This window comes from Alternaria ventricosa (assembly GCF_023758065.1).
Source record: "Alternaria ventricosa strain BMP 2768 chromosome Unknown scaffold_1, whole genome shotgun sequence".
NCBI classification, from domain to species: Eukaryota; Fungi; Ascomycota; class Dothideomycetes; order Pleosporales; family Pleosporaceae; genus Alternaria; species Alternaria ventricosa.
This window is the reverse complement of record NW_026055681.1, coordinates 366,585-393,270: the sequence shown is the minus strand read 5'-3', so window position 1 is coordinate 393,270 and position 26,686 is coordinate 366,585. Positions and strand designations below refer to the sequence as shown.

At 52.9% G+C, this 26,686-nt stretch overlaps 8 protein-coding genes across 8 annotated transcripts; 4 read left to right on the top strand and 4 right to left on the bottom strand.

Annotated features, from left to right (window-relative positions):
• Positions 1 to 126: 126 nt before the first annotated feature.
• On the top strand, positions 127 to 2,000 carry J4E93_000137 (uncharacterized protein; the record flags this gene model as incomplete). The annotated part of the gene is made up of 6 exons (XM_049338100.1): positions 127 to 221; positions 268 to 387; positions 441 to 715; positions 772 to 1,160; positions 1,225 to 1,643; positions 1,700 to 2,000. 6 exons carry the CDS (start codon positions 127 to 129, stop codon positions 1,998 to 2,000), a joined length of 1,599 nt encoding a protein of 532 aa, XP_049203985.1.
• Positions 2,001 to 2,650: 650 nt separating this feature from the next.
• Positions 2,651 to 4,732, bottom strand: J4E93_000136 (uncharacterized protein; the record flags this gene model as incomplete). The annotated part of the gene is made up of 10 exons (XM_049338099.1): positions 2,651 to 2,975; positions 3,022 to 3,571; positions 3,619 to 3,733; positions 3,799 to 3,909; positions 3,961 to 4,058; positions 4,113 to 4,177; positions 4,230 to 4,255; positions 4,307 to 4,388; positions 4,480 to 4,502; positions 4,553 to 4,732. The coding sequence occupies 10 exons, from the start codon at positions 4,730 to 4,732 to the stop codon at positions 2,651 to 2,653; spliced, it is 1,575 nt and encodes a 524-aa protein (XP_049203984.1).
• Positions 4,733 to 6,272: 1,540 nt separating this feature from the next.
• Positions 6,273 to 8,334, bottom strand: J4E93_000135 (uncharacterized protein; the record flags this gene model as incomplete). The annotated part of the gene is made up of 3 exons (XM_049338098.1): positions 6,273 to 7,434; positions 7,489 to 8,268; positions 8,321 to 8,334. The coding sequence occupies 3 exons, from the start codon at positions 8,332 to 8,334 to the stop codon at positions 6,273 to 6,275; spliced, it is 1,956 nt and encodes a 651-aa protein (XP_049203983.1).
• Positions 8,335 to 12,920: 4,586 nt separating this feature from the next.
• Positions 12,921 to 13,883, top strand: J4E93_000134 (uncharacterized protein; the record flags this gene model as incomplete). Its single annotated transcript, XM_049338097.1, has 3 exons — positions 12,921 to 13,039; positions 13,100 to 13,417; positions 13,466 to 13,883. 3 exons carry the CDS (start codon positions 12,921 to 12,923, stop codon positions 13,881 to 13,883), a joined length of 855 nt encoding a protein of 284 aa, XP_049203982.1.
• A 14-nt stretch (positions 13,884 to 13,897) lies between these two features.
• J4E93_000133 (uncharacterized protein) lies at positions 13,898 to 14,239 on the bottom strand (the record flags this gene model as incomplete). The annotated part of the gene is made up of 1 exon (XM_049338096.1): positions 13,898 to 14,239. A coding segment is annotated over one exon (342 nt), but the record flags the coding sequence as incomplete, so codon positions are not given.
• Positions 14,240 to 18,196: 3,957 nt separating this feature from the next.
• J4E93_000132 (uncharacterized protein) lies at positions 18,197 to 19,955 on the bottom strand (the record flags this gene model as incomplete). The annotated part of the gene is made up of 3 exons (XM_049338095.1): positions 18,197 to 19,146; positions 19,194 to 19,789; positions 19,852 to 19,955. 3 exons carry the CDS (start codon positions 19,953 to 19,955, stop codon positions 18,197 to 18,199), a joined length of 1,650 nt encoding a protein of 549 aa, XP_049203980.1.
• A 3,097-nt stretch (positions 19,956 to 23,052) lies between these two features.
• J4E93_000131 (uncharacterized protein) lies at positions 23,053 to 23,607 on the top strand (the record flags this gene model as incomplete). Its single annotated transcript, XM_049338094.1, has 1 exon — positions 23,053 to 23,607. The coding sequence occupies one exon, from the start codon at positions 23,053 to 23,055 to the stop codon at positions 23,605 to 23,607; it is 555 nt and encodes a 184-aa protein (XP_049203979.1).
• A 1,146-nt stretch (positions 23,608 to 24,753) lies between these two features.
• J4E93_000130 (uncharacterized protein) lies at positions 24,754 to 26,516 on the top strand (the record flags this gene model as incomplete). Its single annotated transcript, XM_049338093.1, has 3 exons — positions 24,754 to 24,829; positions 25,619 to 25,803; positions 25,845 to 26,516. 3 exons carry the CDS (start codon positions 24,754 to 24,756, stop codon positions 26,514 to 26,516), a joined length of 933 nt encoding a protein of 310 aa, XP_049203978.1.
• Positions 26,517 to 26,686: the final 170 nt, after the last annotated feature.

The window sequence follows — 26,686 nt, the reverse complement described above, 5'->3', positions numbered from 1 at the left end:
ATCGTGGCATATAAACCCTTTTCGCACCCCGAACGCCAGGCTTCTTCTCCTGTAACCGCGCCTGTCAACCTCCGGGTTTCTTCTATATATCCATCTGAAGGGTGATCGGCAAGGCAAGACACCACCATGGGTTACCAGATCGGCAACATCTACGGCATCACCGCCATTGCGGTCATTGGCGGTGGATTGTTTGGTTTCGATATCAGTTCCATGAGCGCTATGTACGTATTCGCCATGGCTGTATGAGACTGATGCTAACATTCATAGTTTGCCAACGCAGCAATACCTCTGCTACTTCAACCAGGGACCTAAGGGTCCTCCCTTCACAGGCCCTGAGGACGATTGCTCTGGTCCTACCGCTGATGTGCAAGGAGGTATCACTGCCGCGTAAGTGGACTCTAACACCATGCCTTGCATTTTCAGCAACTGATTTGATGTAGTATGCCTGGTGGCTCTTTCGTCGGTGCTCTCATCTCTGGTTACCTTACGGATAAGCTCGGTCGTCGCAGGGCTATTCAAATCGGTTGTGCCATCTGGATCATTGGTTCCATCATCTCCTGCGCCGCTCAAAACATTGGCATGCTCATCGTCGGTCGCTTTATCAACGGTCTCTCTGTCGGTATCTGCTCCGCTCAAGTCCCTGTCTACGTCTCTGAACTTGCTCCTCCCTCCCGCCGCGGTCGTGTTGTAGGATCCCAGCAATGGGCGATCACTTGTAAGTACTCACTCTACAGACTGCATGTGCGACAAACGCTAATGAGCGCTTCTCAGGGGGAATTCTTATCATGTACTACATCTCCTACGGCTGCAGTTTCATGGAAGGCACCAAGGCCTTCCGCGTTCCATGGGGTCTGCAAATGATTCCTGCTGTCATCCTTGGTATTGGCCTTCTGTTCCTGCCGGAATCCCCTCGTTGGCTCGCCCGTCACGACAGATGGGAGGAGACACAGGCCGTTCTTACCCTGGTTCACGGCAAGGGTGACCCCAACAGTCCCTTTGTGAAGCTTGAGCTTGACGAGATTCGTCAGATGATCGAGTTTGAGCGCCAGAACGCTGATGTGTCATTCATGGAGCTCTTCAAGCCCAACATGATCAACCGCGTTCACATCGGTATCTTCACCCAGGTCTGGTCTCAGCTGACTGGTATGAACGTCATGATGGTAAGTCCTCTCCGTACGAAACGCATGTGAGACATATACTGACTTCGTACCTCTACCTCTGCAGTACTACATCACATACGTCTTCGGTATGGCAGGTCTCACCGGCAACATCAACCTTGTCGCCAGTTCCATTCAGTACGTTATCAACGTCTTGATGACAGTTCCTGCTCTTCTCTTCATGGACCGCTGGGGTCGCCGTCCTATGTTCGTCATCGGCGCAGTTCTTATGATGACCTGGATGTTTGCCAACGCCGGACTCATGGCAACCTACGGCAATCCCGCTCCTGAAGGCGGTGTCGGTGGCATTGCCGCGGAGTCTTGGGAGATCACTGGCGCGCCTGCAAAGGCTGTCATTGCTTGCACGTACCTCTTTGTCGCTTCTTACGCGCCAACCTGGGGTCCCGCGTCTTGGGTCTACCCCCCTGAGATCTTCCCTCTCCGCATTCGTGGAAAGGCTGTTGCGGTCGCTACCTCATCTAACTGGTATGTACACACCTGCTTATCGTGCTCAAAATGAACCATTACTAACTTCACTCTAGGATCTTCAACTTCGCCCTCTCCTACTTCGTCCCACCCGCTTTCGTCAACATCCAATGGCGCGTCTACATCATCTTCGGTGTCTTCTGCCTCGCCATGGCTATCCACACGTTCTTCCTGTTCCCCGAGACGGCTGGAAAGACGCTCGAGGATGTTGAGGAGATGTTCATGACTGGAGTTCCTGCTTGGAAGACTAAGGTCGAATACAGCAACACTCGCCGTGCTGAGCGTGGCGAGGTTGACAACGAGAAAGGTCTCGAGCACAGCCCCGTTAGGGTTGAGAACGCCGAAACCAAGGCTTAGACTGGATTGTGGAGGTAATGACTGATGGGAACTGTCTGGCATTGGATATGGTTGAAAGAGAAACAGCCACTAGATCGAGTGGTTTAATCGCAAAGGTACCAAGGTACACAGTTTGTCAAGTTTATCCCGTTCATGATGCAAAGTGCAAGCTGAAGCAATGATCCTTCGTATTGATACTGTATTCGCCGACATGAATGTTCCAGACACTCGCAAGAGTTGCCTGAGGCATAACCAAAACTATCGTGTGCATGGCTGAGAGACTCCTCTTCGCCAAACATTGTGGGTCTTGACGCGTACGCTCGATTAGGCTAGTGAGACGCGTCGCGACTCCTGTCCGTCATGCCCCGTCCACGTTCATCCCCTCTACTGCACCCTACTCGGTATCTTTTTCAATTCGATATGTACTCTTTGATCCGACCCGCGTCTGTCGTTAGGCATCTTTTGCATTCATTCGTCGATTGGCCATGGTCCGTGAGAGGCCCTACTTAGCGATCGGAACTTTATAACGTCATATCGATGCTGCCCGTACGATGGGTAAAGTTAATGCTGTCCGGTCGTCATCACATATGCAGATTGTTTGCACTAGTGAATAGCGACTTGTTCATTCGTGGTATCTATGTATATGAAACTCATGTACCCATTACTCACGCTTAGCAGACGGCATGTGTTTTGCCAGTCTTGGCCTGTAGACTGTGGTCCTCGTCGAAGTGGTCTGTCGCCTTCTTCTTAAAGATGGGGCTGACAATGGTCGAACGACGACGCATATCAAACGAATGCTGCCTGTGCTCCTCGATCTTCTTCGCGTCGAGCTTGTCCAACGTCTGCAGCGCGAGCTTGAAGTCAGCAAGCAGTGCGTCGCAACGAGACTTGGTGAAGTCTTCGCGCACGACCACACGCAGCATCTTCATCTTCTCGGAGTGAGGGGCCATGGTGTATGCGGGGACGACCCATCCACGCTCGCGGAGTTGATGAGCACTGCTCTCGTTAGTTGCAGTTGCAGAAAAAAGGGGTGCACACTTACATGGCGAACTCATCGTACTGCTTGCCAAGATCTTCATCAATGCGGCAAGCAACGAGAGGAAGTCCAGCGCCTCCCCTTTGACTCATGATGATAAAGCCCAACGCCTCGAGGTTCGCGGCGAGATAGTCGGCCGTACGCGTCAGGTTCAGCATGATCTTCCTGTATCCGCGCTTGCCAAGACGAATGAGCTGGTAGTACTGTCCGATGATTTGCGAAGCTCCGCGTGAGAAGTTCAGCGTGAAAGACGCCTGGTCAGCACCGAGGTAGTTGATGTTGAAGACAAGCTCTTGGGGAAGGTACTTGGGGTCGCGCCACACGACCCAGCCGACACCGGGGTATACAAGTCCGTACTTGTGACCAGAGACGTTGATGGTCGTAACCTTTGGTAGGCGGAAATCCCAAAGTAGACCTGGGTTGACGAACGGAGCGACGAACCCACCGGATGCGGCGTCGACGTGGATATCAACATCAATATCCTTCTCGACGAGAAGGTCGTTGATGGCTTTGATATCTTCGTACTCGCCAGTGTAGGTCGTTCCCAGAATTGCGCCTAATCGAATTAGCTCATTGTCCTTTTATAGATGCTGTAATACGTACAAATTCCGATGGTGTTCTCATCGATGAGATCAATGCATTCCTTGGGGTCCATCACGTAGCGCTCCGTAGTGCAGTATACGTATCGCTCTTCGATATCAAAGTATCGGCATGCTTTCTGCATACAATCAGTATGCTTCTCCCTCTTATTTGCCCGAAACGGCTCGACAATAGGCTACATACCTCCCAGCAGACCTGTACAGCCGAGTTCATGATCATGTTTGGCTTGTCGTAGGGCTTGCCCTCGGCCTTGCGCTTATTTTGCCAAAGCTTCTTCTGGGCTAGTACACCCAGCTATGCCGCGTCAGCAACAACTTCCAATCCCATGCAAATATATTCACTGACCATGATGGCCTCTGAAGACCCAATGGTAGAAGTACCGATTGTGTTCGCCTCTGGATCTGCCGGCGCATTGAACAGCCTGGCGATCATCGATACGCATCCTGTTCACAACTCAGCAAACATTCCTCAGCCCATTTTGTAGTATATGCACGAACGGTTCTGGATATCGGCGCTGACGGGGTACTCTTCGTAATCGATGAAGTTCTTCGAGAAGGCGTCGCTGAGGTAGAGGGTTATTGGGAGGTTACGAAACGCGAGCTTGTTCGACATACACCATGAGCTTCTCGGCCTCTTCCTCCTGTTCATGTGTCAGTCTTCGTCTATCCGCTAAATTAACATGAGGGTTTACCATGTATGTCGTAACGAAAGAAGCCAAGTTCAGTGTCGGGGTGCCGTCGAGTGTGAGATCGTCCTTGATCATGCGGTATGCACTAGCATCTGGTCAGCGATGCTTTCGCAGCTGTGTTGCGGCGTATGTTTTGGTGCGTTCGAGGCCAATAGTGCATATGGCACAATACGTACACATGAGGAGGCATTTCTCGGTCCTAGATCGCGTCAGTCTCAAGTACCGCTACCGAGAAATGGCTGGACTTACCGGCATCTCGTGTCTCGGCAGATCTTCAGCAGCATATTTGGAACCGTAGACGGTAGCAGTGTAGTCGTCGTCTTCATCGTCTGGTGTCAGATTGATGGTTGTGGTAGCATCAATGGCCTCGAACTGGCTCTGCTCCTCGGAGACTTCCTTGTGGGTTGCTACACGGTTGATGTGCACCATGTTTGCGGTCGTAGGGTGTGTTTCGGAGGGGTCTGGAAGCGACAATCGTGCCTGCCTTCTATGGTTGAGGTACAGGTGTGAGGAAAGATCGAGGAAGACGAGGGAGCAGGAAGCTACGTCAAGGGAGTAGACAAGGCAGCCTAAGAACAAACGGAGCTGCCGCAGAATCAGCAGCTTATATCGCTCATTGACTCCTGTCGCGCCTATCATGCAGCAACAACACGCCGCCCGCGTTCCAGCTCACCATGCTACATGTACCCCACCATGCATACGACATACGTTGGGGGCCACCTGCTGCAGGCCCACGCTACACGACGCGTACGCCGACTCATCATCCAGACCACCTAGTGCATTTCCGTAGCCATTCACTCTACATGAGGCGTTTGAGCTGGGAATAATTCAAGTAAACAAACGCACGATGCCGCGCCCAAGGTGCTCATTCGAGAGAGACACGATGTCATAGCGGGGTACTAGGCCGTTCGCTAAGCATTTGGCCCGTGAAGCTTGTCTGACTAGTGGCCCTGTTTCCTCACACCGCCCTACACGTGCCCATCCGCTTTCGGCGACAAGCTAACGCCTTTCGAGATGGACTATCGGCGGGGTAGTGCCAGGTACGATCTGCCCGGGCGAGTGTTCTTGATTTTTGCTCCGCAGTGAGATTCCACAACTTTGGGGGCTGAGAAGATGCACGCTGGTGATAGATTTCAGCTAGCCCATGGCGGTTTATGCGTAGCTGAAGACTACGTCTGTGCAGCAAGGTCGTCGCACGGCAAGGCACAGCGTCAGCAGAGTTGGTTCGCAGGTTCGCATCCAACCTCAACGCTGGTAGCGTCCGGATATCTCGCTAGGTACTGATTGGATGAGTCTCAAGTGCCGCTGGGAGACAAGGCTACGGGTAAGCCGCGGCGCGTACCTAGGTGTGCACAAGTGAGATTCCCAAGCTTTCCAATAGGTGAGGATTACCACTAGTGCTGAGTCAATTGAGCACTGTCACGGCATTGGGGACTGTATGGCAACATATATGATGGAGGCAAGCAGTGTACGACTGCGAGCATGGAAGTATATTTGAGTATCGTTTTGTACGCGGAGTATTGCGACAATCGGTATTAATTAGCCAAAACATCCAAACGTCTTGATCATGCGTGGTTGCTGAAGCGAATCATGTACACACTGAACGAGAGCAGAAATGCAAGCGCACGCGTGCAAACGTAACAGCGACGACCCCATTCTGGCCAAGAGAGCAATGCTTGATATGCTCGAGCAAATACGGGATACTAGCCCAGGAGGTGCACTTGCTTCGGTTTGAATGTGCGGGCAGCAGGACTACCCGGAAGGGTGAATGTGCACAACGAATGTACCGCGCTTTGGAATTAGCGAATGTGTTGCTCCGAGTCTTTTACATGCGGTACTCGTAGTACCCAACGCAGACATTCGAGTCCAAAGGACTAATCCAGGTGGAGGTTGGTCGAAATGTTCGTCTCAACAAACATCTGTACAGGCCGGTGATGATCTATACATAGTCTGCATGAAGCCTTTCACTTCATATAATGTTCGCGATACTGATGCGACTTGTGCCTGAGGGGGTAGGACTTGGGTTTGGCGCCATCTTTGGTGGGGGTGGTGCTTCAGGTGCCAACTGCACGCGCTTAACGGGATTATGAGGTGGAGGATAGTAGGCAGGCGATTGCGTGGATCGATGCAGGAGCTCATCCATCAACTGTTTGACCATTTGCTCAACTTTGCTCCACTCATCCGGTTCAGTTGTAGCGTTCATCGGCGAACCAGATGACGTGCGCAATGGTAGTGCATCCCGCATTGGTTCATCGCCGCTCGGCGATCTTGTAGCGACGGGGGTTGGGCCTTGCTTCGCGCTCGAACAGATCAGGTTGTCACCCGCCCAAACCCACGAATGCTCAAGGCTGCTTTGAGCATCTGCACTGACGTATGCGATCATCTCCTCATCCTGCTCGAGTTGATGACTGCTTGCGCGCCCAGTGCGCACTCTGTCGAACATCTTGTCGAGGAAGAACGCCACGTGCTTTCCGCACGCCGTGTTGACTCTTCGTCGGTTACCGATAGCCCTAGAGAGATGCAAGCAAACGAGTGCAGCCTTGTACTCGCCACGGAAGCATAGCACAAGTATGCATCTCCACAAGTGCAAACACACGGTATTGCTCGCTATCGAAGCTACTAGCTCTTCCCATGTTTTTCCAGAATCTTGCTTTGGAGGGTTGTGCAAAGCCCTTGACACATACGTTGCTGTGTCCTGGGAAACGGAAAAGCACCGCTTTAGAGCACTCACTCGCTCCGCGAGACCGGCTACTGGAGTCAGATTGCGTCGGTACACACTAAAGCGAGCGGACAACAAGCAAAATATCGTAGGAAGTGCCGACATGTCGAACAATGTATTGGAGTCAGGCTGGTAGGCTTCGGGAAGGAGCAGCAACTTAAGCCGAAGCTCTTCATCAAAGCTTTGTAGGCTCTGTGGGAGAACGACGCTCGATTTGAGGATTTGCCGCAGTGGCGCATATAGGCGTGTGATGTGTATGTTTGCCATGAAGCCAGTATAGTGAGTCGGCTTCGCTAGCGAGCGGAAGGAACTGTTCGGTTGAATGTAGCGGTCGTCCACGGCGGATGGCAGAGATATTTCGCAGTCGCTTTCGTTGATAATCATGGGCTTGCCTGTCTGAAGCGACATGATCCTGTTTCAAAGTCAGCTGCAGCTGGCGAGAAGAGGTGAAAAATAGCTTCCATACCTATCGCGAACGTAGACGGACCACCAGAGCCTACGTCGGATCTCGCCGTCGACGAGAGGCCAGACATCGACTTCAGGGCATATTTGCAACTCCTGAGCCATTCTCGCAGCAGAGGCGAGCCACATAGAGCCCGCAGGGCCCAAGTTGCACTCAGTAGCGTAAATGCTCAACAGAAGTGCTGCTTGAGCATATGTAACCGAAACATCATGCGGCCAGGACTGGAGAACAGCAGTCGCAGTCTCATACATTGCCTGGCCCTTTGACGCTGAGGCAGGAGAGTTGGTGTGCCCCGGTTCAGCTTGCAAAGCGCCACAAGCCAATACCGCAAAGAATAATCCAACCCATTCACGAGAGCAACCCTCAAATGTCTTCGAAGTGTAAACTTCGTCCACTTCTCGCTGGAACGTGGGCCAGTGAACAGCAGGATACGATTCATGTGTCGTCTCCATGTATGAGCGAGCGAGGTACGCAAAGTCTGCGCGTGTTGGTATCTCGGGTGACCGCCAGTTTGTCAATCCAGCACCCTTTGGATCGTGATGGGGTGTAGAAAATATGCCTTGGGCATGTGTTCGGATATTGCTGCGGACGTGGTCGAAGTTGTTCAAGGCTGGCATTGTGATCGGACGTGGTCCCGGTATGGTGCCAATCTGAGCTTCGGAAAGCCTGCGCTTCGTGTCTGTCCGTTCGGAATCTAAAGGGTCATTATCGGAGACTTTGGTGCGCAGCTGAGAGTTGACATGAGTCAACTCGGCAATCTGACTCTGAAGATCCTGGACCTGTCTATACAACGTAAGCAGCTGTTAGTCCAAGTGGGCTAAGTCATGACACTTACTTGATCGATGACATTCGCCGGTTGGTCTCTTTGGTGAATTGACACCTGTGGTTACGGCTCGAGCATTCCGAACAGGCTGATGTCTCCGTTGCATCGCACTGTACTAGTGGTCAGTTACATCCTCTCATGGTGTCCAGTTCAATGCCCTGACATTGCTCATGGGAGCATGTCGATCTCAGCAACGCTCGTACGCAACTAGATATGCATTCGCTGGACGCGACTGAGAAGGAAGATGGTCGTCTAGGTGGCCAGTATCTGATCATCCATCCCCAATCTCGCTTGTCGGCCTCTGGTGGCATTGCCGGAATGGCGCCAAACCAATTGCTTCTCATGAACGTATGAACCCTCCATTCACTTTACTCACCTTGACTTTGCGTTCTCGACAAGCATCGCACGAGGGATCTTTACGTCTCTGCCTGTATGCGCGTTTTTGCGCATTCAAATTCGCGGACGATATCTGAGTAGGGGATATCATGAGGCTCGCGCCATCGTGGTTGTGGTCCGGCAGGCTTCCAGATGCCGTGCTTGGTGAAGTGGAATGGCTATAAGAGTTCGACGAATACCCAGGTGAACGGGAGCCAAGTTGTGGGCCAGTAGGCGCCGCCAGAGTAGTCGTACGAGCAGCCGGATGCGTCATCGTGAACGGACTTGGTGGTGGTATCATGGTCCGTGGTGACTGCCCACTGGAACCTGGCGGGGTTTTGCGCATTGTGAGAGATAGCTCAAGCGCTCGAGGCAGGCCGGGTGTGGGTATCGAATTTTGCTTGGTAGGGAAGAACTTCTAGTCGAAATGATGTCGCTATGGAGAAAGAGTAAGTGGTCTCGGTAGAAGCCGAACACAGCGCTACTCAGAACGGGCCAACGATATTAGTAGCTTGTGGGACCAGGTAGACGTATTCGACCAATGGAAGCCAGTCGTCAAAACCTCATGCTGCCTTGGCGTGATGCAAGATGCGGAAGATGGGAACTTGTGGATGAACAAGATAAGTGACAGGTCTTCGCTCCAAGTGGAGAAACCGTGCAAGCGAGCGGTAGGTTGGGCAGATTGAGTGACTCGGGCATACAGAAGGCTGGAGCGCGATAGTCGGTCTTCTGTGTCGCCTGAGTAAGTGCTGTCAGCCAGCCGCTCGGCTGAGTGGCCGAGATGCCACAGCTTTAGGTTAGGGTCAGTGGCTAGGCTGGTTAGGGTGAACTGCGAGGTGGTGCGTGATGATTGAACTTTCACGGCTGTGAGGAGACAAGAGACGCTTCGGCAGACGGCAAGGTTCGTGGGAACGATGTTAAATCTCGGCAAAGATCCGATGAAGGAAATACTGGGTATCTCGGGGATGTCGTATGGGGCTAGTATGCTAGTCAGAATGCTGCAATGATCAGCTCAATTCCCAGTTGTAGTGAAGTTCGTCTAGCAACCTTGTGGTAAGGCGGTAGAAGGACCCTGTCAGGTCGCCACCTTTCGATCTCGGATGGATGCTCTGAGCGACACAGGGGATTGGCGAAAGTGCTTCGTTTAAAGCACGTGTCGACTTGGCGATGCGCTGAAATGGAAAGGAGCTTCGGGGACCCTGTACAAAGCTCCGTGTCCTGGCAGAGTAAGGGACTTTAGCAAGGCTTGTTCAACGACACCAAGGAGCAGAGGTCTCCTGTGCATTCGACGTACCGGTATACGGGAGGATCAAAGTTTATTGCGGGTTGATAGTATCACGAATGCCCAGATATGTGGTTTGGCTCCCGTCCACGAGTGGGCCGATAGAAGTCGTGCAAACCTATGTTTTTGTGTCTCGTGAGTACTGCCCAATGGCTCCGCACACGGCATACAGTTGGTGCTGCTTCGACTAGAATGAGACGAAGCGAGTGTTCTAGTTCAAATTCTACACGGGCTGGTAGCTCCGTTAGCAGGCTCGGACGTAGATCCGGATGGCTAGTCTTACCTGACAGCTTGTCCGGCTCTGATGAAGCCTCATGTTCCAGAAGATGATCGGTTCGTGCCTAAATGCCAGACGGTCCACATGGCTTCACCCAAAACGTCCAAGGCATACCTTTTCGGCGAGATTCATACAGGGGTCTACCTGCATGCGGCATTGAAGAAAGGCACTTCGCTAACGCCTGCAGCCATGGCAAAAGCACACGGGATTTCGAATCTGCAAGCACGAGGATTACTCGGATGAAGCGCTCTGGACTTCGAAAGACGATGGCAAAAAAGGCGCCGAAGGATGAGTTTTCGGTCCCCAAGAAGATAGGGAACACCGTCATGGTGGTTCACTAGCGATCTGTCCCGACATGCCCTAGTGGAATTCGCGGAGACTGTAGCCAGGCCTCCTCAGCCACAGCACGTTGAGCGGTGCAATCACCGTGCACGGTAAGCCACAGCCACATCAATTGCCGTGTGGCTTCCGATTTGTTGGTTCACCTTGAACCTACGTAATGCTCACACTGATGTCACTATGAACAAGATTCTTCGAACATCTTATTCGATAAGAACCTAAGCGTTGAGTTAACACTACCTCATTCAGGACAGTGTTCCGAGAATTGTTCTGCGCGCGTCGCCGGAGAACATCCCTGACCTTGCGGCGCCCGTCACCCAGGCGTGGCACCGCTTGCAAAAACGTGGTTCCCCACGTTGCAGCGCGTGCCCGCGCCCGTCGCGGAAGCCCCACAGACAAGGCCAATTCATCGCTAGTCAGTCCTTCTGTTGATTTCGTGCTTGGCGTCGACAGCGGCTCGGCCAGTCAGATGCAACGTGAAGAGCAATGCGAAGCCGAGGTGACCAGAAACCAGGTCAAGGCGGGTGGAAATTTACTGTCAACTGCCGAACCGCTCGTCTAGACCGCGCCGCGGCCCCTCGCCACCTGAAACTGACAGCTGCCGGATAGCAAGCCCGGATAGGTGCCTTACGAGGCTTTTGACGGGCGTCTCAAGAACGGTGCTATGTTTCTGATACACGGCAGGGTACATTGCGGTATCCGCAAGAGCGAGCACCAATCTCAGTGGTCTGTAGCATCTGTTGAGCATGTCGATCTGGACGTGCATACCAGAGGCCCGCAAAATGCTTCTACGGTACGATTTGTCTCTGCAAGTCGGAGTTTTGATCTTTTTATATCCTGTGCGCCGTTGCACATGTCGCGTGGAGCGGAAGGTATGAAATGTGACACCCGACGTCAGTCCAAGTATCGATTCGATGCTGTCCCCTCTGGCTGCATAGTTGTGTGTCGACGAGGTCCCGCACACACTCTGAGTAGTAAACAGAGGTTAAAAGATCTACAGTTGTGATCGCTCGTTGATCATCTATGATTGCGCGGCCCCCTGGCGGGTCGGTAGCTTCCGTCCAAGGAAGGCAGCCGATGGGGTTTTGAGAAAACGGACTGGGATGACAGATAGGGTAGCGTGCTGTGAGCCGCTCATCTGCGAGAATGGACCGAATGCGTCTTGGCGGACCCGAAGTTGAGTTCTGCAACCCGAGTTTGACGTGCGATCGGCCCTCCGATAAGACGCCGTTGGAGGCAGGCTAAAATTTCGCCGGTGATCTTTCGCCTGGCGGTTTCCAACCACGGCGATCAGCACATGTCAGTCCCGAACAGGATGTCATGCAGAAAATCTCTTAGACGCTTGGAGAAAGGGAGAAGCTTGTCTCTGGCGGGCGGATGGAGATCTGCGAAATTCGGAGTCGTGTTGGGGTAGAGTGGCGATGTGATAACGCGTCGTCGTGTTCGCGGCAGTTTCTCCAGGTCGGCGAGGAGGGCGAGAACAGTATGTATCGACAGCAAAACCGTTGAAGGATGCACGTTGATGTTCCTGCAATATCCGCTACGCTCTTCATGGTGGGTGCATGTGGTGTCGTCGGAATGCGCCAAGTTCTTCGCGCCTTCCATGCCTCCCGCCGACTACGAAGCCGGTGTTTACTTCCGATACTCGAGGCAGGCGCACTCGAGCGCGCAGCACCACCTGCCCAGGTGGGTAGTGGATCTTCGCTCACGTGCCGTAGCCATCGTCGACATCTCACTTGAGCAGTTGATTCACGTCGCGTCTCGATGTTGTGGCCTCGAGGGCCAGCCATGTCTCACACCAGCGTCCCCATTATGTCCTTGTACGATGCTTCGATATTGCCGCATACCTAGATCCGACAACCTTAACTGCACCTCCAGCCAACACTCGAGATTATGCTTTTTCCTGTAGCGCAGCGCGCGGCGCAGATAAAAGCACCTTGGTAGTCTCCGGGACTATGCATGGAGAACACAGGCAAGCTCTGAGCTTTAGAGCGAATTATTCTCCGACTCGATATCACGCATCCGCCTGGTCGCAATGTATCGTGTATATTCCCACCCCGACTTATTAACATCGACTGACCGACTCTCTCATCGAAAGTTCTCGTCACAACCTTAGGAAGAGCATGTGCACTGGATAACACGCTACCCCACGCAGCAGACTAGCGTCACTTACAGCCTCGGTACATCACGTATGCATTGATACAACTTCGGATGGCTGGGCACCATCAGCACCGAGGTCGCTACATGAGTATTCGTGAACCACGATTAATCAACATTTTTGCATAATAACGCACTGTTGCCATTATCGCTGAGTAAACCGCTTCATTGACACAATCATCATGGCATCCGCGGAACAAGATGTGCAGCTGCACGACTTTACCAACATCTTCAGCCTGAAAGGCAAAGTCGCAGTCGTGAGTGGCGGATCTCGAGGATTAGGTCTCCATGCAGCATCAGGGTAAATAGATCCATCTGCTTCCGCCCATCATCCCACCGCACCTGCCTAACACAAGACCAGCCTGATGCAAGCTGGCTGCTCCAAAATCTTCATCACCTCCCGTAAAGCCTCAGCCTGCGATGCCGCCGTCGCAGCCCTGAATGCGCTCCCTAACAAGTCGCCTGGTGCAGTGGCTATTTCCATTCCCGCGGATAGCTCCAAGGTCTCCGAGATCGACCGGCTTGTGCAGGAAGTCAGCAAACACACTGATCACGTGGACATTCTCTTTGCCAATGCAGGAGCGACCTGGGGCAGCAAGTTTGAAGAGGCGGACGAGAAGAACGGATGGGATAAGGTTATGGACTTGAACGTCAAGGGCGTATTCTTCACGATCCAGAAGTACGTCTCGTCTTATCCCTTGATGATAGTGCTAATGTAGGCGCATAGACTTACACCCCTCCTCACAAAATCTGCAACCGTACAAGACCCCTCGCGCGTCATTGTAACAGGCAGTGTCGCAGGAATCGGTGTGGGCTCTCTCGGCGAGACAGGCTCTTGGTCATACTCGGCTTCCAAAGCCGCAGTTTTGCATCTTGCACGCAACCTTGCTGTTGAACTAGGACCCAGACACATTCTCGTCAACGGGATCGCACCCGGATTCTTCATGAGCAAGATGGCGGGTGTACTGATGGAGAAGGCTGGTGGTGAAGAGGCATTGGGAAAGACTAACCCGAATGGAAGGGTAGGAAAGCCAGAGGACATCGCAGCTGCAGTTGTGTATCTGAGCAGTAGGGCTGGTGGCCATGTTAACGGGGACACCATTGTGCTTGATGGAGGCAAGATTCACGGAAGTAACAAGTTGTAGAATTCCAGGGACGACTAGGCTTCGCCCTCAGGAATACGCATCCCATGCATTCCCCTATACCCGCTCTTCTCGGGCTTATTCCATTCCTTCAACACCTCGCCTTTGACCTCTTCCTTGATTTCATACACCTCCACCCTAATAGGTCGACACGTACTTTTCATCCCCTCATCGTCATCTCCCTCTTTCTTCTCATTTCCCTCTTCTGCCTGCGTCCAGCCCCAACGGCTCAGGTCGCCACCAGGACACGTACTCAGCGCACATAGCAAGTCCAACTCGGCGAAGAACGTAAGAAAGCTATCCTTGGTCGCAGGACTAGCTTCCATGAAGTAGCGGCCTTGGGAGTCTAGACCAGTGACCTGAAATACGTTGAGTACGTCATGAACATCGAATTCCGTCAGGCCATATGGCAAGATGGAACGGACGAGATTGGAGTGGCAGTAGTAATCGTAAGATGAGGATGTCAGCATGTTCGACACTGTATTAGTCGTCAGCATGGCCTCTACGCGCATTCTCTTTTGAGTAGAAGAATCTCCAGCTACAAGAACAAGGGGAACCCGACAAATCAACCCATCCAAACCAACCCTCAGACCCGCGCATTCAAACGTACCATAAGGATCACACCTCGTCCCCAACAAATCATTACACCGTCCACCCCACCTCGTAACCCCACCCCTCTCATCCCTGTTGCTCTCCCTCCCCTTCCCCATGCCCTTCCCCTCGGAATCCCTAATCTCACATCAATCCTCCACAAGCCCACACATCGGCCTCATAAACGGGAGGCAACTCCACAGCCTATCCCCTTGCACCACATGACTCCCCTGCAACTGCCTCGTCCTAGACGCCCAGAAACGCTCTCGGGGATCATGCTGGTTCCACACGTTTAAATCGCCGACTTGGGGGACTTCGGGCGTGGAGAGACGGAATAGTGCGCCTGCGGGAACGGTCCAGGCTTTTCCGCTGCGGGGTGGGATGGTGAAGTCTTGGGTTTTTACTAGGTCTTGGGGGGAGATGTTCCGGAGGGTGGTGTACAGGGCTGTTGGGGGGTGGAGGGGAGAGTCGGCGGATGTGGGGAAGTAGGCTGGGGCTGGAGGGATGTTGGTCCGGTCGTTTTCTGCCATGGTGGTTGTGCTTGTTGGTAGAGGGAATATGCTGGGGGTGGGCAGGGTTATGGTCGTGATCTTGTATAGATATGGTGACGCGGATCGGAGTCGTAGATAGAGTTTGGGCCGTGGTATGTCATCCATATGTCGGGCATGACTTCACACCAACCGGTATCCACATCTACGGGTCCATGAGCCGGCGATAAGCGTTGTATAGGATGCATGTGCCGATGTCGGATACGCCCTGGGCATGGCAAGAACAAGAGCGATTGCTGTGGGAACTGTGCCGATGAATACGTCTGGTAGGCAAGCGAACAAGAACACAGAATGCGAGTATTGTAAGGTTCTACATATTTGATTTGAGTACAGCTATTGATACCTTTGTTTAGATATTCTCATTCCGTTTAGACAGCACTTTTTAAACTCCAATGCCCCGACCTTTTACATCCCAAATGCTACATGCGATATGTGTGAATGGAGAAACTGAATTGAGCGTTGGTAAGACTTCATGCCGCTACACGCCCGCACTCTTGACGTCCGCTTGACTGCCGTTGACAGCAGCCTCTAGCTTATCCACTATTGTGCTTCCATTTTGTTTGCCATTTCGTGTAGGACTTGAGTCTGGGCTGGGGATCTCGAGGGTGTTCGATCGCTTGGGGCGGAAAGGAATGGGTGTGGTAGGTCTCGAAGATAGAAACTGTGATGTGTTAGCCAAAGTGCTGCTTATCATCATAAGAGAAGACCTACTGAAGAAGCTGCGCTCAACATAGCGATGAGAGACGCTTGAACCACATCCTGGTGGATGCCAACACCCCAGACCTTCTGACTGCTCTGCGCGGCTGTGCAACCAATGTAGGTCGCGGCCTTTGCGTCTTTGCTTGTACCAATCGTGTGCTCGTTGTAGTCGACAACGTCCAGGTCGATACCCAGACTCCTCAGTGCATCGGCCAGCGATGAAAGCGCACCGGTTCCCGAGCCCTGGATCTTGTGTTCCTGGCCATCAATCTCAATGACACCGTTAAAGATACGGCGCAGGTTGCGGCTGCTGACTGTTCGGCCGTCTTGCGGTGGCAGAGGTGTCTCTGATCGGTCGGCCTTGATTTCGTAATCGACAAGGGAGAAGCGAGGGTTGCGCTTGAGGTGGTAGGCTTCTTCGAAGAGGTTCGTGATCTCGGTTGGCAGGAGTTCGCGGCCGAGCATGTCGGTCTCCTTCTGCACAATCTTGGAGAAGGCGATTTGCAGACCACGAGGCAGGTCGAGTTCGAGCTGGCGCTGGATGATCCAGGCGATTCCTCCCTTCCCACTTTGTGAGTTGACGCGGATGATGGCTTCGTACGTGCGGCCGATATCTTGGGGGTCGAGGGGAAGGTATGGGATCTGCCACCGGCTCTCGTTGTCCGCGCCGTTCTTCTTGCGCATCTGGAATCCCTTCTTGATTGCGTCTTGATGTGAGCCGCTGAAGGCGCATACAACAAGCTGGCCTCCGTATGGCGCGCGCGGATGTATCGGGATCTTGTTGCAGCTCTCCACCATATCGATGATTGACTTCAGGTCAGAGAAGTCGATCTTTGGATGTATGCCCTGGGTGTACAGGTTGAGGCCCAGGGTGACGAGGTCGACGTTTCCTGTGCGCTCTCCGTTGCCGAACAGCGTGCCTTCTACTCGGTCTGCACCCGCCATTTGTGCCAGTTCTGCTGCCGCTACTGCGCATCCTCGGTCGTTGTGTGGGTGTAGAGAGACGCAGATCTTCTCCCTCTCGGAGATGTTCTTGCAGAAGTACTCGATTTGATCGGCGTAGACGTTGGGTGTCGACATTTCCACGGTGGCTGGCAGGTTGAAGATCAGCGGGTTCTCTACACTTGGTTCCCACGCTGCCTTGACAGCCTCACAGACCTTGATGACGAACTCTGGGGACGAATCTGAGAAAGTTTCGGGCGAGAACTCGTATGCCCACTCTGTGCCGGCTTGCGCAGGGTCGTCCTTGGTTATCGAGCGCGCGTACTTTGTGCATTCGACTGCGAGGGCGATAGTCTCATCGTCGTTCATGTTGAAGACGATCTGCTGGAAACACGGGCTGGTCGCGAGGTACAGGTGGAGGATGGCCTTGCGCGCGCCCTTGAGGGAGTCGACGGTGCGGCGAATGAGCTCTTTCCGGCATGGCGAGAGGACCTGGATCCAGACATCGTCAGGTACTATGCCGGGTGTTTGGATGAGGCGTTGTGTGAAGTCGAAGTCGGTTTGCGACGCGGAGGGGAAGGAGACTTCGATTTCCTTGTAGCCGAGCTTGACTAGCATGTTGAAGTAGTCCCATTTTTGCGCGCCATCCTGCGGTCCGTGTCAGATGTTGGTTCGCAGCGGCTTCTGGGTATATTGGTACTTACCATAGGATCTACTAGACTTTGGTTGCCGTCTCTCAGGTCGGTCGACAGCCAGCGTGGTGGCTTCTCGATGGTCTTGTTAGGCCATGTCCTGTCCGGCAGGTTCAATGGCTTGAAGGGATGGTACTTCTTCCAGGGCTCCTTGAGCATGGGCATCTTGGTGTGATTAATGCAGCAGGTATCTTGAGGCGCTACTTTGAGAACAGTGTCTTGATGGCCCAGCGACAACAATGGAGGGCCAAAAATGTATCTTGGGTGAATTCGAGCAGAGTAAACACACTTGGGATATGGAAAGACGCAGGAGACGTGCGCACAGGCAGACTATTAGTACAGCGCGAGGTATGATTCACAGCAAAAGAAAACTTTGGTCGGTGATACTAAGGCCTTGAGCCGGCCACTGGGAATGGCATATGACGATGCGGGGCGCAGAATTCGCTTGCGCGCGCCCTGTGCATTCAATTGCGGGGTCCGACTTCGGGCTGCCTGAGCTCTACCAAACCGACAAATCATGCTACGCGGATTTGATTGTGTACGGACCTCCGAGGCTTCACGCGGAAACCCAAAGCATGATGACCGAGGTGTGCATAGCTATACGGACGTGTATACAGCCGCAAACACGTTGTTTGTACGCCTTTCAGCCTGTGACTGAAAGCGGGTATTCCAGGTACACCATCCCAACATTTTAGCGCCACTAATGCGATGGAGCGGATTCCAACGTTGCCCGCAACAAGTAGACTGTCATTAACCTACACCACAACAGTCTGTGGTCACCGTTGAAGCCCTCCACACAACCGGAAACCTGCCGGTTTGTGGCTAGCTAACGCTCCCAGCCCAGCTAGAAGATTGGCACCCGCAAACCACAGCACTCCACTTCACTGCCCTTGACCCCAACAGTACGTCCGAAGTACAGACTGCCAAATTCCTGCACAAAGGCGCGATCAGCCTCTGACCATGTATCCAGCCCCATTCGCGACAGGTCGTCTCTGTCAACAATCAATGCATCGCTGTCATTATCGTCATCGTCTCCTCTTTCACCTTGAGTATCCGCCTCGATGATTTGCGATAGCGTTCGTATGAGCAGCGAAGACTGTCGATGGAAGTACGCAATTATTGCTGTCTCCAACGACTGTGAGTAGGCGGAGAGGTCGCCAATCAGCTCGCGGTCCGTCTCCCGCTCGGCTGTCGTGTATGCATCTCTCTCGCCAGCCGAAGCCCACCACATGTAGCCCATGTATGCAAGCCTTGACCACGTTGTTGGTTCTACCACCGTGTCGTCGTATGCTTCGTTGAAGTCGTCGTCGGCGCGTTTGGTATCGACTTCGTCGCGCGACAGCAGGGGAGCAGTGTCGTCGTTCTCGTCGTCCGTATACGGCTCGGGCGATGTTTCCGATCTCGTACGCTGCTTGAAAAGCTCCTTGTGCAAAAGCTTGTAGCGCGCAACATCCCGCTGGCTGGCCTTGATCAAACTGCCATCGCTCGTTCGTATCCGTGGCCAGCGGCGTTCTTGTGGGGGCGCATCGTAAGTGGGTGGTAGTTCGACGATGATGTCGTAGAGCTGCGTCTTTGTGACAATGATTTCGTCGGTTGTGCACGCCGCCCAGCCCTCTGATGGCTCGAGGCCTGGTGTGTGTCCGCCGTGTTTGGGCTTGCGAAGGTCGTCGAGGAGAGGTATGTCGTGTACGCCGACGGAGAAGAGGGTGGGTAGGCGTAGGAGGTTTTCGGTCTCTGGAGGCAAACGTTCGGTGTCGCGAGGCGATATGCTAGACAGGACAGACAGATTGTAGACTGGCATGTTAGCTGGAAGATAACCAATGACAAGATCCCAGACGTACCAAACTCGCAGGCAGTCCTGACCGGCGGGACGCCCACGAAGAGGATCCGTTTCCTCAGCAGGGCCGCTTGTAGCAGGCGGAAGACCAATGGCCCGAATACGTCGAGGAAGCGCTGTATAGATAGAGCCGGGTGGTAGTCCGGCAGGCTCTCCTCGTCTTTGATGACAGCGCTCACGGTGGATATGGCGCGCGCTCTGCTGTGACCTTTCGCCTCTCCGGCATCTGAGGTGGTGCCGCCTTTGCCATGTCTCGAGACCTGCTCCTGCCAAAACTCGTCCAGCGGCGTCACACCTTCCGGGTCGTCAGCCAGAGCCGCAGCCAATTTCTCTAAGCGGCCGGCCAGTAGCCAACTCCTTCCTAGCCTCCCGAATCTGCCCTCCTTCTGGATTAGGATACCCACGGAAACGAACGTGGCATTGCGATCCTCTGCGCTCGCGTCGCCCTTTGCGAAGGCGCTGAGCCCGGCATAGCCATCGTGGGTAAAGTAGACGAGGTCATGCTGCACTGAGTGCAGACCTGAGGGTAGCGATTTGTATTCAACGGCGTTGTCGAGTGTAATATCCGGTGTCGTTGTGCGCTTCCAGGCGATTGTATAGCTGTGAATGATCAGCGCATAGCTCCCTGAGGTACTCCGGCTGTCCAGCGTCGCATGACGTACCCAACTTTCTTGTCGAACTTGATGAGGAAGAGCGCTTCAACGCGGGGCGCGTCTTCGCTGTGAGAATCTACATTGGTTGCGCTCGATTCGGTCGAGGCCGACATATTGGATGGGAATTGGGCGAAGGTGGACTGCTGCTGCTGCTGCGCAGGCGGCAGTCGGTGATGCGCCGCGTCCCAGGAACGCTTCGCTTACTCCTGCCCGTCGCCCCTTCTCCGGCCATACTCGTCACTGCACATGGGAAACATCTCTTCGATACCCACCTACGGTCTGTTGACATTTTTTACTCTATCGTACAGTTGCTGCAATTGCTACACGCCGCTCATGAGAATCTCATGTTGCATTCAACGATAGTGCTATTCGCCATTGGATTACTCATTGCGCCGGCACCAACAGCTTCCTTCGCTCAACAAGTTGGATGTGCGTTACGGAATTTGTAGCCGGCGACAAGAGCGGCTATATGGAAAGCCTGGCCAACTACAGCGCAAACATGATGTATCTGGTGAGAGTGGCCCCAAATATCGAACGAGCCTGGGCTCAGTCTCTCTGGAAACCTACCAACGAAACATGAGACCCCAAGCAGAAGAACCAGCCCTTCTGCAACATACCACTGAGCTCCTATCTCAACACACGCACGACTCCATCCAAGCTTGCCGACGCCATGGAACATTGGGAGCATTGCTGTAAGGGCGAGCGCACTGAAAATACTGCCACGAAGCGTTCTCATCTTGTTTCCACCGCCGCCACTATCGAACAGCATTGCAGCAGCAGCGATAGCGGCGCCGCCATTGAGACACCAATATACTTGTTGAGCTACTGGATCACAACGAACGGCATAATAGTTGGCTGATGATCCACCGCCCATACCTAAGAGACAGATGCCGAAGATGTCGAAACGGCCCCAGAGATGGTGAATGTTGTAGGAATGACTCCGAAGTGTGTGGAACGTTGCGCTGAGCCCAAAGCAGAGAGCTGCTGCGCTTAGAGAAATACCGAAAGCGAATTTGTCGCCTGTGCTCAGGTCAAGCTTGGTCGAGATAGCAAGTGTGTGTAACCCGATGCCAGTCCCAACGAATGCGGTACTCCCAAGAAGGTGGGTCCAGATATTCATCGTTTCCATATGAAGGCAACGCCAGAGCCGAAACGATCGTTTGTACGAATGAGTCGGCATTGGATGTCCAGTGATGATGAAGTCGTTATCATGAAGCCATGTCGGAATGTCGTCTTTGGTTCCGATTGTAGGCCAATGTGGCTGGGCATCTTTCTTGCCGTGGAGTGTTGGGCAGGCGTTGGAACCCAGTGAAGTGGTATTGGGTGAGCGTACTGCGTCCTTGGCCATATTGGTAGCTTCAATGTGTCGCGACTCCAGCCCTGGAGTTGTTGTCCAAACAGTTATATCATTATCAAGATACAGACGCCATTGGTTGTAGTGTCCAATACAGGCAACAGTTGTGTAAGAAGAATATGTGGAGTCAAACACCTGAATTGCTTGGGCCTGATGTGTCTAATTAGCGTTTGCACCTACCACTCGTTGCTAGATATGTGAAGGGCGTTCGTTGACTCAGTTGAACTCCAACGTATCTCGGTGTGCAGTATCATCGCGGCGCAGCCTCCCAGGGCTACAATTCCTCGCTAATCCAAGGCTTCTGTGGTCATATATGTAAGTAAGATGCCACGATCTCTGATGTCGACTTGGTCAGTATCAGGTATGCTAACAATGCTGTAGCTACCGGGCAGTCCTGCGCATGCAGCTATGATGTCACCGGTTTCGTGAACAGCCATTGCGGGCATTCCCTAACGATCCTTCTGCCAACATTTGTACAAACGGAGAAATTGCGTCCCTTTGTCTGGGGAAAGCTTACGCTCTCTCCGCGTGATTGCGTGGGAAATGGTTGCACGATAGTGGAGATTTCTTTGAGTCAGACAAATACCAGTCGGACTGTATGGCGTTCGACGTGGCTATGCTGATCCTCATTAGGAACATATCCTTGGAGCTCGAAGCGTATAACTTGCGAAGTCGCATGTTTTCCCTTAAAATCTGACGTCCATAATGCGTGGAAGCCTTGTCGAACGTATGCCTTCAAGATGCTGCTGGTGCCAACCTGAGCAGATCGCAAGCCGTGCTCACTAATCAACAATCACTGTTCAAAAGGCCCTGCTGAACCAGGCCTCATAGTGATCATAATATCACAGAGATGCCCATGGGCAGTTCAAAAGTCGTCAGATATCGAGTCTTGCCCGTATGGCGACTGTGAATTACGGATGTGTGACAATTGCCGTTGATGGTGCGTGCGTGAGTTGCGCGGGCAGTGGATACAAAACGTGCAGTCGGCCTTTTTCTCGGCAAGACCCACCAGAATGGATAATCACGAAGCCATCAAACTGCAATGAACTCCATTTAGACACCTATGCATTGAAATTGCGTCGAATTCAATGCATGGAGTCAGCGTTTGCATAAGGTCTGACGTCATGGCTAACGTACCTGCCACACACAGAGTGCACTGGCCATGCCGCTGCATCCGCCGACCACTCGAGGCATCCAAAGCTGGTTGCTTCATCACTTATAGCACATTGGCCTATCCGCCAATAAGGAGCAGACCGCACCTTTAGCTTGTACTTTGATCCAAGCTCTCGCACTCCCGGTTGTTAGGAATGTCATCGTCTTCTCTCAGAGATATCGCGCCGCGTCCACAAGACTTGGCTGCTGCCGCCGCTGTTAGTAGAGCAACTCCTACCAGTCGCAGGCCGTCACGCGTGACAGTCGCATGTCTGCCCTGCCGTGGCCGACGCACCAAGGTCTTTCACCGAATTCTTTGCTAGTAACGACAGCAATTCCGTGAAGTCGAAGCTGACACACGACAGTGTGACGGTGGCAGACCGACATGTCGCTCTTGCTCGGAGAGAAATTCACAATGCGGATACGACCCACCCCTCATTCAGGCGCAAAAAAGAAAGATTGAAGAACTGGAGGACGATAAAAGTTCGATGTATGAAGTTTTGTGGTTCCTACAGACGGCTTCACCTGACAAAGCCACGGCCTTGCTGCAGCACCTGCGAGCGACCCAGGGTGACGATCTGGGGGTCATCTTCAAGAACTTCGAAATGGGCCGTCGCAGTTCTTCCGAGTCTGGGCCTGCATCTGAGACCAAAGTTGGTAAGAACGATTCACCACCGACATTTACGGATTCTCCCTCATCGACAATGCTTTCTGTCCCTGAGATAATGGATCATCCCCGATTTTCTACTGTTCGAAAGGGCCAGACCAAAGTCACGGGCATCACTCTGCTTGCTCCAAACCACGAAAACGCAAGTGTTTCCAACGTCCACGGCCCATTAGAGATGTTCTTTAACTGTGTGGGAGCACTCTTTTACATTATGAATAGGAACGACGTCCAAGCATGCATCGAAGCAATCAAAGCCTCCGGAAACGAGAACATGCCACTCGGACACATGTTCAGTAACGGAAGTACAATCGAACTTCGTACTTATGCCGCAGAAATTGCGGGTATGGCCTCTATCGGTGTTATACATTCACAGCTAGCCGACCCCACAAAGGCACCGCCTCCCGAGCTTGCCGATTACTTCTACGCAGTCGCCAAACATGGCCTGGACTCTGCGATTCTTCACGATCCGCTTCGAGCCATGAATGTTTGCGCGCTGCTTGGCATGTATAACATCGTCGTCAAGGCGACAGTTGCTCTGGCTTACATTGGTACGAGTCACACTTGGGTATACCCACGAGAAATGAGCCACTAATGACTTTCAGAACTTGGTCTGAGCCTTCCTCGCAACCGCAAAATATCTCTCGAAACATGTCCGCCAGACTGGTCCCCAAGCTACTACGACGACATTCGTCGCACGCATATGACTCTTGTCCACTTGCAATGGTCAGTTTGGCATGCCTTTAGTTATGTGTGATATATCACTGACTACTTCGATAGCTGGCTGAGCGCATCTCTTGACTACAACTCTGATTCGTTAACCTTCGACGTCCACTCATCTCTCAATGGACTAGACGCGCCGCCCCAGGACATGATTCGACGCGAATGCGTTAAAGTTTCCATCATCAAGGCAAGCTTACTTCACCGTCTACCAAACAAGGCGCCTGTACCGGAAAATGTCACGCTAGAGTTTCGCGCGCAATTATCGAGATTCCATGCGCAACTCCCCGACTGGATGTCAGTTGCTGCGCTGTTACGCGGCGACAGCAGCCCGCTGATGGCCACATTCCGTCCAGTAATATTCTATGTTCATCTCTTTTACCTTTCGGCTATGATGCTGCTTGCTCGGCGGCTAATAATTGCATACATCCCGCTCGATGCAGTTGGCATCGTAGTTCTTCCACCAGAAGCACGAAGGGCTATCGAGGAAGGATACCAAGCTGCGGAAACAAACGCGTCTGTCATGAGTCTCATGCTACAGGAAGGGAAGGTAGTACAAGTTTGCTGGCTCTGCATGTGAGTCAGGCGTATGCCACGGTGGCGAAGGATGCTAACCCAGAATTCCAGTTACACAGCCTACACGGCGGGAGTCATGGTCGCTTACCAGGCATCGCAGAGGGCTCTGAACAACGAGCCATATACTGACGACGTGAAACTGCTGGAAAAATGCATTAGTGTTCTCGAGTACTGTGCGATCAAAGACACGCTTGCTGGCAGGTTTCGTAACATTCTTGCAGCTCACATGGGGAAGCTGCAAGATTACAGATCTCAGACAAGGGATGGTGAAGAGTTCGCGACGCCCCCGACTTCTCTGGCGAGTGACAGCCTCTTCTTCTTTGATCGTGGTTCATCTGAGCTTCACGCAGCAGTTTTTGACTTACTTCGCCTCATACATCGCCCATTCAGTGGCCTGAAAGACGTCGCGACAAAGAGTACTCTCTCGAATCGCGCCGAGACAACTATGGGCACCCACCTTGAGTGGGAGTACGAGCTCAAAAACAGAGACGATCCAGAAGTACCACCGAACGTAGATGAGGGTGCATGTGTGACTGATGTCAGATGCGAGCCAACGCAGTCTCAGTGTTCGCCCTTTGACCCAATTTGCGCTTCGCAAGAGCTGTCGGCCCCGCCTTCGGAGGAAGCCTGGACAAAATGAACTCCGGCAACGTGGCAAAGTTCCTTTCACACATCACCAAAATGAGTTCGAAACCTCGTTGGCCCTTCTACGAGCACGATGATACGGTTCACACGAGATGTTACACACGTTGGCTTTCAAGGCCACACCATGGTACGCGTTCTAGGAGTAAGATTCGGAACCTTGCCAGCTCTCACGTAGCCTGGCTCCTTCCGCGTCCGAAAAGTGACGGCGATAGAACTTGACATGGTGTCTTTGTTATGGAAGGGTGCTTCCGGTACCACAATGTAATCCATGGGACGAACCTATCCAGAGCTAGAGGAATCATACACTGCCCATTTTCCTTTTATACCCATCGATATTGAAATTCCACATTTACAGAAGTTTGTATACCATGGGAAGCGCGACACGGGCCTAATGGTCGGTAACGTTGAATCTTGCACAACCTATCCCGCAGCTTTACATACGTCATAACCCCGCTTCAAACTATAGCAACTGCTCGACGCATTTGAACTGCGCTGCCAAATCATTCCATCTTCTCGTCAACATAATCATTATCACCACACCTCGTCATGACACATCCTCCACCTACCCATATGGCGACGAAAGATCTTTTTAGGCTAAATGAACGGACTATCATAGGTACGGCTTATCAATCGACGTATGGACTGGAGCTGACACAGTCTTCTAGTTTCCGGAGGTGCCGGTGCAGTAGGTACGGCCGTAGGTGTAGCGATTCTAGAGAGTGGCGCAGATGTTGTATTTGTCGATGTCTCCGACCCCACTCCCGAGAGTTGGGGTACGCAGCGCATACAAGCTTCCAAATTTGATCTCATGTATAACTGTGACCAGATCGGATTCAGGAAGTTGCGCGAGGTAATCACACCCATGCGCTATTTCAACGCCTCGACGTCCAGGATGAACCCAGCATCACATCAGCCTTCGACACCATCCGTGCTAAGCTTCGTCATCCGATCCGGGGGCTCGTCTCCTGCGCCGCCATCTCCGGCGAAAGCGATGCTTGTTCGTACCCCATCGACACGTTTCGTACAATCCTCGATATTAATATCTCCGGCACCTTCCTCATCGCCCGTGCCGTAGCGAACGAACTGCACAACGCCAATCAATCGGGCAGTATCGTCCTGTTCGCCTCGATTTCAGGTCACATTTCTAACCATGGAATCAACACTGCCGCGTACAATGCTTCGAAAGCGGCAGTGCATCAACTTGCTCGATCGCTTGCCGCGGAATGGGGTCACCCACAGAACACTTTTCCCGGTAGCACGGTCACGGAAACAAACCCAAATCCCAGCCAAGAGCCACGAAAAGCTTATCCGCCGATTCGAGTGAATACTATCAGCCCCGGTCATATTGACACGCCTCTGAGCGCGGAAGCGCGGAAGAGGGGGTTGACGGACGAGTGGGCGAAACAGAATATGCTGGGGAGAATCTCGGTGCCCGAGGAGTTCCGAGCGCCGGTGTTGTTCTTGCTGGGTGAGGGAAGCAGTTATGTCACTGGTTCTGTAAGCCTCTCTTCTTTGACAGACATAGAAAGAGACGAGAATGCGAAGCTGACATGTCATGTGTAGGATTTGAGGGTCGATGCAGGGCACTGCGCGTGGTAGATTCCGACGAAAGAGATGCACTCGTTGATTCATGCGTCTGAAAGAGACAAAGGTATATATATACAAGAAGAATTGTAGAAGATAACCGGCAAATGTGGGCCATCTACTGTCCCAGCACCAACGCCTCGCTCGTT